Genomic DNA, 10,051 nt, shown 5'->3' on the forward strand with positions numbered 1-10,051 from the left:
GAGTTCAAACTTCGGGCATTCCACTGAGGGGTGAGAGATGTGTATTTCTGGTGATAGTTCACTCTAGACGTGGTTTGGAAGTCACGTAAAGCCATGGTCCTGGTGCTGAATAACCACTGGTTCCATGCAACGTAGAAACACCATACAAACAATAATCATGCATGTCTTGCTGTACAGTCATTTCACTTACATGACATAAAGATAAAAGAAATATGTATGTTTAAAAACCACAATACTATTATAATTTACTCTGTTCAGTGGATGTGGAATGTCAGGTTCTTCTCCCTCTTAGTCACTGGTCTTTTATGAGTTCCCGTGGTGACTGGGATAGGTGGAAGGAGAGGTTGGGATTTTGGGTTTGGCCCATGGAAAATACATTGCGATTTCTGTTTAATTTTTTCCCCTCTTCATTTCTGAACAAAATTTTTGTAAATGATGCAGTTACATCTTCTATTTCCTTTACTTTCAAGTCCCATATCATCAGCAGGTCACCATCATAAAAATAGTTCATGAAAGCAGGGTACCAACACAATCTATCTGCTTCCTTATCAGACATAAAATTTTTTACGGCACTGTTGCTGCATTTCTTTGTCATCTCCATCTGGTAAAGGAGATGTTTGGGTTACCTTGATCAAGCTGCCACCTTGTCAATTGGGTTTATCAGTGAAATTTGGAAGATCCATTGGTTGAAACCCTTCCTCACCTGTATCAGGTTTAAAAGCTTTCAAGACCTTTTTGGTGATGTTCATAGCATCAGCAGTTGTATAGTCCCCAGATCTTCATTATGCTCTCTTTATTGAGATCGACTTTCAGTTTTAACCATAGAATATAGATTGTAATGCCCTTAAAACATTCCAGATCTAGAGGGTGGACTAGAGACCACTTGTGAGTTATTGGTGAATTGAAGATTTTACAGCTGTATTGCACTTTATACTAGAGCTGGGAAAACTGATGTACTGGCTACAAAGAGAGAAAATATGAGATTGAGGCTTGAAACTGTGACAAAGTTGCTGGGATCCTGCAAAAAAGTACAGATTCACAGTTCATTGCAAGCTAAAAAAATTTAAGAAATATCACTGGTTTTCATTGTGTATTTTTTCATGTTAGTATATAAAAAGTAGTGCAAGAATTTAAGTATTATTTATGTAATTTTTAGTTTTTTGTACATTTCCAATCCATGTGGATTGTTTGCAGCTCTATTTTTGTTCACATTTTTCTTTGACAGTTACGTTTTGTAATTGTGACCTTTTCAACAGTTGCATTTGATTTTGTATACAGTACATACTGTATATTGTAATGGTAAAACAGAGTAGTATGCATAGTATGCATATGTGAAGTATTTATAAGCTGTTAAACACTCAGTTGCTGCATTACAAAATTACCCCAAATGAGACATGGGATTTTACACAAATGAATAGTATAGGGTGCGAGGAATATTTAATTGATGAAAATTCTGCCAGTAATCAAATATGCAAGTTCAAAACCCATTAATTTTGAGGGATAACAGTGTACAAACAAGTCACTTTGATTGCTGTGACATTGATTCCCTTTTAGCTTTTTATTTTTGATTATTTTTTCATTTGTAATTTGGCTAGTCATGTGTTGATCAGTTTGACACAGTGGTGTAATTAAAACACTTTTTATAATAGTGTCATTATATTATATGTACTTTATAATGGCGAAAGGCGCTAATTGTATAGTGTAGAAAAGTAACATTGGATCTGTTGATTTTCTAATTCACAAATGCCATTTAGAATCATAACTGATGGTCCCTGGTTTGAGCATCTTAAAGTCACAACTGTAGCATGGCCAAGACATTTCCCGTAGTGCCTCAGTGGCGTGGTCAGTATGGTGCTAGCGTACCACCTTGGTGGCCACGAGTTCAATTCTCTGGCATTCCATTGAGGTGTGAGAGATGTGTATTTCTGGTGATAGAAGTTCACTCTCGACGTGGTTTGGAAGTCATGTAAAGCCATTGGTCCCATTACTGAATAACCACTGGTTCCATGCAACGTAAAAACACCATACAAACAAGCAAACAAACAAAAGACATTTCCCTTGAAATTACATGTACTATATTTATCGTTCTATTTGTTACTTTTGTTGTTCTCAAAGTGCAGTCATACTTCAGCATCATATACTCTGAATTTTGTCCCTCCTGTAAGAACAGATCATGTTGACCATCTCTGTTAGTCAATAAGTGGACTGTATGTGGCCTGGTTGAACTTTTATCCATTTTAATTGTCTTTTTCAGGTTGCACGACAAACCTTTGTCTGTAAATACTGGAGAAAATAATATTAATACAGGTAAGTGAACGTAATGTTTGATATTCAAATACTGTATTTATACGTTAGTAGGTTAAGTGTGCTTTTTGAGTACTGAAGTTCGTCAAGTATTATTAGTGGTATGAGGTATAAGGACCTTTGGGTTTAGCCCGATTCTTGCTTGTGCTTCCACCATTCTTCTTGAATGGCATGAAATTCATTGAATCCTTAGTTCAGTAGTATCATCAAGTCCTTTTGATTATATTTTCAAGTTCATGATTACAATTAAAAGTTCATTCCAGTGTAACTTTTAAGGGAAGTTCAGTACTTTCCTACCCTGTATTTTTTGTCTATTACTTCTTGTTTCTGCTCTTGTTTCTTCTCAGCAGTCGTAAATACTTTATTTTTCACTTTTTCTTCAAATAACATATTCAGTAACCATAAGCTTGAGGTTACACAATCAAAATTTTTGCATCGTCAAATTATTATGAGTGATATTTTTTTATTGTTACAGCAAATATGGACCCTGCGGAGCTCAAGAAACTTAGATCTAAACAGCGTAAAGCAGCAAAAAAGGCTGAACAAAATAAGGTTGAGGAAAAGAAGAAAGAGGATAAGAAATCAAAGACTGGTGGAAATCCAGTATGTATTTATGAAACATGTTTTACTGACTAAGTAGTAAGAACATTAGAAATTTGAATATGACATAATTTTTGTATTCAAAATGAGTGTCTGTAATTGTATCATGTATTTGCAGGATGACCACGAAAACACACCAGCAGAAGATTTAGTACCAAGTAAATTGGAGAGGACAGAAGATCCTTTAAGTGAAGCCATCCACTTTCTTAAACCTCTCCAGTCTCTCGCTTCTAACCGAATTCAAACTCACCTTATGGCCTTTGAAATTTATTTAAGAAAATCTAAACCATTGCTCATGCTACAGGTGAGGAAAGCTGATATTTTGAGCTTAGTGCTATTGTTGGTTAAAAAAGATGTCATGTTAACAAATTCTTCAAAAAGATAAGATAATGCAGGGCCCCATTTTGTTTGATGGCACAATGGAATATTTTGTCAAAATTTAACTTTAAAGCCCAATCCTTTTGTGTATAATGTTTATCATATTGAACTAATCTGGTTCTTTATTGAAAAAATTATAGAACATTTAAGTGGTTTCACTGCTATGTGAATGTATTGAAATTTCACTGGAATAAGGTTTATTTACTTTCAGGCATTAAAACGGGCTATAAAATTGGAACCTACTCATCCAGAACTTCATACGTGTTTGGTCAGGTTTCTTAAGTTTAGAAATGAAAAAATGATTGGCCAGAGTGGGGCTGTCGTAGACGTTATCTCTAGAGAAGTAACAAGATTACTTCCAACAACAGATCCTACCACATTGAATGAAGATTTTTTGAATAGTCATCAAGATTCCATCCCACATAGATTACAAGGTAGATTAGTAATTTCACATTATGTCTTCATCTTTCAGGATAAAAGTTCTGATGAATGTTAAAGTATGAATATGTTTTCTTAACGGAGTGGTTATCATATGAACAGACATGAGAGAGAAAAGAGAGTTAAAATAATTACAGTAATATCTTGCTGGTTTTTAAAAATTTTTAGTGGGGTAAACATTGGACTGAATAAGTTGCTGTAAAAATCACTCAGTTACAGACTAGTTATTGTAAAGCTTGAAAGAATAAAGCTCAGATTGGTTTTACAAAATCAGTGAGTGTTCTAGACTTGTAAGGTTGGCCATAAGGAGAAATAACTCGAGGTTGAGTTATTACTAATTTACTTTTTGAGTATTTCACTATACAAATATTGTAATGAAATTTGGGTACTACAGATAAAATTATTTTTAACAATAGATGTTGAAAGTTTATACTTACTTTAGTAAGTTGTACCTCATGCTACTTAGATGGGAGGCCAACCTTCCTGGCAAATGTTTTTACTTGAAACCAAAATGATGCTAGACTTTTGTGGTACAATCTATGGTATTTTTTTTTATTGATTACTATTTCTTATAATTTAATGTTATTCAGTTCTAAAGTATAATAATATATTTGCTGTAAAAATCACTCAGTTACAGACTAGTTATTGTAAAGCTTGAAAGAATAAAGCTCAGATTGGTTTTACAAAATCAGCGAGTGTTCTAGACTTGTAAGGTTGGCCATAAGGAGAAATAACTCGAGGTTGAGTTATTACTAATTTACTTTTTGAGTATTTCACTATACAAATATTGTAATGAAATTTGGGTACTACAGATAAAATTATTTTTAACAATAGATGTTGAAAGTTTATACTTACTTTAGTAAGTTGTACCTCATGCTACTTAGATGGGAGGCCAACCTTCCTGGCAAATGTTTTTACTTGAAACCAAAATGATGCTAGACTTTTGTGGTACAATCTATGGTATTTTTTTTATTGATTACTATTTCTTATAATTTAATGTTATTCAGTTCTAAAGTATAATAATATATTTGTTCTTTATTAGCTGCCAGATCAATGGTGCTCCTTGACAGCGTACAACGTGAGCGAGGCCTTACCATTGCAACAGCTTTAGATTCACACTTGTCAGGCAGTACTCACCAGGTAAGAAGTTTTAACTCATTATTTCATAAATATTATGGGGAATTAAGGAATTAACTTATTGCCTTAAAAACATGAAAATAAGGAAATCATTATTGAAAAGCTTATTACTTGTTATCAGTTATATGTTGAGTGAATCTTAAATTATTTAACAGTGAAAAACTTAATTATTTCACCACGCCCATTTCTTACAATAAGCCTAACTTATTCTCATGAATTCATTTTAGACACCAGTTTCACTTAGCTGTTGAATCCCAGTGGTTTGGGTACTGTATCACTCGTGCATCTACTAAAGGTTTAACTACTCTCATTTAATGCCTTTACTTGTTAGGTCTATCTGTATTTGTGATTTATGTAATGGGGATTAGTGAAATTTGTGTGTTAAATGCTGATGGAATATGGAACATCATATTTGATGCTTTCTCACTGTTGTGGAGAAAATTGTACTAGCTAGTAGTCCCCTCTTTGTATGTTTAAAGGAGAGATGCAACTAGTGCTACAATGTTTCAAAGCTAGTTTTATGGATTATCTTTTAGAATAAGGTTACCTAGGAAGGCATAAGTTTGTCGTAAGTGAGTATTACTTTACTTTTCACTGTTATTGTTAATTTGCTTGTGCGCTGGGTTTAAAAAACCAGTTACAATGATAGTGTGAGAATTTTTTACTTCCATATTTGTCCCTTTTGTTTTTCCTCCATAAAGTATGTTTTGTTTTTTTGTGCAATGTATTTTATAAGTGTGTATTATATACTACATACTTATTATATACAGAACAAACCCTTGGTCTTAACGTAAGGGGATTTCTCTAGCGCCAGCTGAAGTTCAGTTATTAATAGCACAGGGGTTTGATCGTAATGGGCGATAGCCAGTGGGGAAGGAGGTGAGCGGAGCTGACCTGGCTCCCCCCCCCCAATGTATGCTGTGACATATCAGTTCTCTCAGAACTGCCTTCCAAACAAGACTGTGCTGCCTTTCTCGGCTTCTTCAATTTACGCCTCTGCGTTTACTCAGCTTTTAATCTGAATGGCAACTGTTACATTCTCTCTCTCTTTCCAACCTTCTCTGTTTCTTACCCTCTTTCTTCCTAACACCCCCTCTACTCTCCCTCTCTCACTTCCTCTCCCTCTCACTCTGTGTGTCACACCCTGCCCAACCCCAACCCCCTTTGGTCCATTGATGTCTTACCCCCACAGTATTCGATAGTAAGTCATATTTAGTATGTATACCTTGATAGTTTTCAGTAAATGAAGTGGAAGTATTATTGCTGTCAATGTATTTGTTGGCAGTTTACTATTTTTATAGTTGTATTGTTTTTAGGATGAACAAGACTGCTGCAATTGATTTGATGACAAGTTCCTAGTGTGAGGGTTTAGACTGCTAAAATTAATATGATGACTGGTTCCTTATGTGAGGTTTCCAATTATGTTAGCCTAAAAATGCTCAACTAATCGGGATTACAGGGGAAATTTTGTATTATTAGTTTTGTAAGCTTTTGTAAAAAATGTTAATGACATTTCTCAGAATATTTACTATTTTTACACTTATGCAAATATTTTCTTGACAGAATGCACAGTCAGTCCTTAAGTGGTTAGAATCAAGTGAGTTTAATGCTACTGCTGAGGAAATTAGCCATTACAAAAGCCAGTGCCACGAAGTATTCCCAAGGGCGAGAGCCTTCTATCCTCCTCAGCCATCAACGACCGAGTCCAGCGACCCCTCTTCAACCTCCACATCGCAATCCACTTCCACCGCCAACCACAATCATGTTGACTCTCCTAGTAGCTGAGGCTCATTAGTTAATCTTAGACAATGCAGATTAAAGAAAAGGCAGGGTTTGAATTAATGTGACAATGGGAACCCTCACTCAACACGTGTGGAGTGCGCTTGCTTGCTGAATCAGACCCAGTTACCATGTATAGAAAAAGACTGTGAGAAAGAGAGATTACTATCTCAGAAGAAAGCAGTAAGTTACTCCCAACAATGAAACAGCTGTTTATCCTGGTGTATTTAAACTTGGTGTTAACCAAGATCATACTATTATAAATATCATGAGTATTCCATCTCATGCTGTTCTCGCCACATTTTAATTAATTCACATTGATTTTGGAAAAAACTGCTTTGTTAAATATTGGCGAAGTATTTTTATATATATATATTATATATATAATAACATTTGAAATCACCTCTGAACATAGGAAATCATTGAACATTATGAAGTTCCTGTTTTAAATGCTTATATTGAACAATTACTTTAAAAATGTGTATTTATTACCTGTAGATAATTTTTTCATTATCCTGAATTGACATTGCTTGTGTGGAGGCCCACCAATCCAGATATGTGGAAAAAGGCATCTGTGAAGGACACAACAAAAATTGCCTTAGACCATGTGATGTCAGTGATTATCAATTTTTCTTTCCCTTCTTTGGTCAAAATTCTAAAATATTTCTTGAAACTAAGGCAGAGAATGTACAGAATTTTAGGTCTGCTGACCTTAGTTTTATGAGATTATGCTGTTTAAAGCTGTGTGTGGTATGTTCATGAAAAAATAAGTCAACCCAGAGTGAAGCTCCATTACTGTGTATGGCTGTTATTTCAGGCTGAAAATTTGTTTTTAATTCCTTTAGATTTGAGTAGGAGTGACCTTTAATGGTGCGGTCCTTTGTTTTGTTTAGTGCACATTGGAGGTTTCTTGTTGTTGGTGGCCGTTTTTCTATGGTACATTCCACAATTATTAGTTGAATGTCATCATTATTTTCACAAAAGACTACCATTGATTATGTGCCTTTTATTCCTCTTATCTCTTCTCTTTTATGTTGAAAGTGCCCATGCCAAAGAACCTTATGATTGAGAGTTTCTCCTACATAAAATGATTTTAGGATGACAAAGAGAGTGCAAGTTCCCTCATCTTTGTATAGGTTTTGCCGTTAATATCCATAATCAAACCAGCAAAGGAAGTTTCCTCTTTTAACAACATATCTTAAGCTGTAAGGGAACTGTGTTTTTTAATGAACTTCATTGTTTTTTCATGTACTGGAACTTTAATTTGGAAATAACTCTGGACATCCCAAGTCTTCAAATCAAACTGTTATGCAGTGTCTTAACTCCACTGAACTTAAATTCTTTTTAAATGCTCAAGTATTCCTTGCTCTCACTTGTGGTGTTTTAAGAAATTGGACCAATAACCCCTCCCTCAATGTTCATTTTTTGTACCTAACTTGCCATGGAAAACAACGACATTGGTGCGATAAAGTATTTGGCTGTCATGACTGATTCACTTCTCTTGCTAGTATTGTAAAGCTTAAAACATCAGTACATAACCATTGCTGCTCGTTTAATGTAGTTATTTGTGATTGGTTTGCATTGGATATCTTGCAGGAAGCCAGTAAAATAGGCTATTAAATGTATGTCAGAGAGAAGATATATACATTTGTACAAGCACAAATTACATATTGTGATAATTGCTTATGTACATCTATGATGTATGTTCACTGCGTAATTTAAACCAGTTAAGCAGTATTAACTGACACCAGAAACCAGCATCAATTTACTAGATCTGGTTTATGAATATACTAGGATACAGCTTTGATTATTGTTTAAATTTGCCTAGTACAGTACGTTACTTTCTCAAGACAATGAAAGTAACAGTAAATATCATGGAAGCCAAAGACTATATCCAAGAATTCTAGTAAAGGTGGCTTAGGGAAGGTGTAAAGGCAATGCATTTATTCATATGTCTAATACTCGAGTCATTTCGCATTCATTTGTATTTTTTTTTTTTTTCTATTGTAATAATTGGTCATGCTTATAATTAAGATACTTTAACATTGTAATTGTAATACTAAGATGGTAAATTTTGCTGAATTGCAATAGTACAGATTACTAATTTTTAAAGCAAGTCAGGTTTTGCTTTGATGCCACTGTTATTATTTCATCTTTTTTTTATTGCCATTATTTTTCACTTAATTTATCAGGCAAAGAAGTTCGGTTGTTGCTCTGATGTGGTTCAGCTAGTCACAAAGGGGTGGTGTTTTCAAGTGCTTTATTTGCTTATATTGAATTGTATATATTGGTTTAATGCAACCTGGCATTTGAATCTTTATTCATCTGAGGTGTGCTGCATCCGCAGCAACAGCTTCTCCATTAGTATTTCTGGTCACTGACATTGGTTCCATCATAAATGCCTTTGGTTTCCCAGCTTGCAGAAATGTTGATCAGTAGAGAAATTCCTGTATTCATCCTTAGCAATTGGAATTTGTGATGGAACTTGAAAATTTAAACAAAAATGTACTTTTCTTTAGAGATGAGATGAAGGGGAATTGCCAATTGTTTTTTCTCTTTACAGAAAAATTAGGGTTATATAGGTTGTTGAAATTTATTTTAGGTGTAATCTCTCTTTTTATTTTCGTAAAGCCTCAGGTGATCTAGGAATGAAATGGGCACAGACAGAATGTACATGGATTGTTATATGAGCCGCCTGCCTGCATACCACCCTATTTTGATACATTTTACAGTGTCACTCTATATAGGCAGAGGACCCTATAAATGGGGACTTGAAAATAAATATAAATCCCTATTATTGTTTCTTTTCCCAGGGACATGAAGGTTCTTACACCACGTACAGGCAGCTTACAAAAGTAGACGATGCACAAAACAGCGGGGAACAATTCTTTTCATATAGTTCAATGGCTATCATCAAAACTTTGGGGGCAACTTGAACAAACAGGAAGTAGCTTTTCTGAGGAAGAAAGTGTCTTCAAAAAGGAATTCCCTCTCTGTAATCAAGATTAGTCTTTTCAGGCGATGTGAATGTGAAACCATTGCTTTGCAAATGCCCTCATTAGATAAGCATTGTGTTTGAAGTAAAATAAGGAAGCAGCAAGTTAAGACCACTAGCAAAAAAAAAAAATTCCCACCCTTACCTTTCATCCCAACCATAACCCATTCAATATGAAGGGTGGGAGAGGGTTTTTCTAGTGAAGTAAAGGATTATATATAAAAAGCTTGAAAAATGTTCTGGAAAAGGTAAAAGCTTTTGCTTCTGAAATGTGAATAATAACTGAATGTCATTTTAGAACAACAGCAACTCATTAAAAACTGTTGACATTCAATAATGGCAACCTGATGTACCATAACTGATGCCATATAATCTGTCCAACTGTAAGTATATTTGTAAAGGTCGAGTCTGACTGCCTGT

The 10,051-nt window shown here is 34.6% G+C and overlaps 1 protein-coding gene across 1 annotated transcript in view; it reads left to right on the plus strand.

The window, feature by feature from the left end:
- Positions 1-9,430, plus strand: part of LOC135213709 (N-alpha-acetyltransferase 15, NatA auxiliary subunit-like) — a 123,079-nt gene extending 113,649 nt beyond the window's left edge. The window contains 6 exon segments of the mRNA XM_064247816.1: positions 2,255-2,307; positions 2,780-2,907; positions 3,023-3,208; positions 3,494-3,716; positions 4,763-4,860; positions 6,421-9,430. Of these exon segments, the coding sequence (XP_064103886.1) occupies positions 2,255-2,307; positions 2,780-2,907; positions 3,023-3,208; positions 3,494-3,716; positions 4,763-4,860; positions 6,421-6,642 (910 nt within the window). The 3' untranslated portion in view covers positions 6,643-9,430.
- The last annotated feature ends 621 nt before the right edge of the window (positions 9,431-10,051 follow it).

The sequence above is a fragment of the Macrobrachium nipponense genome, chromosome 43 (assembly GCF_015104395.2).
Source record: "Macrobrachium nipponense isolate FS-2020 chromosome 43, ASM1510439v2, whole genome shotgun sequence".
Classification (NCBI taxonomy): Eukaryota; Metazoa; Arthropoda; class Malacostraca; order Decapoda; family Palaemonidae; genus Macrobrachium; species Macrobrachium nipponense.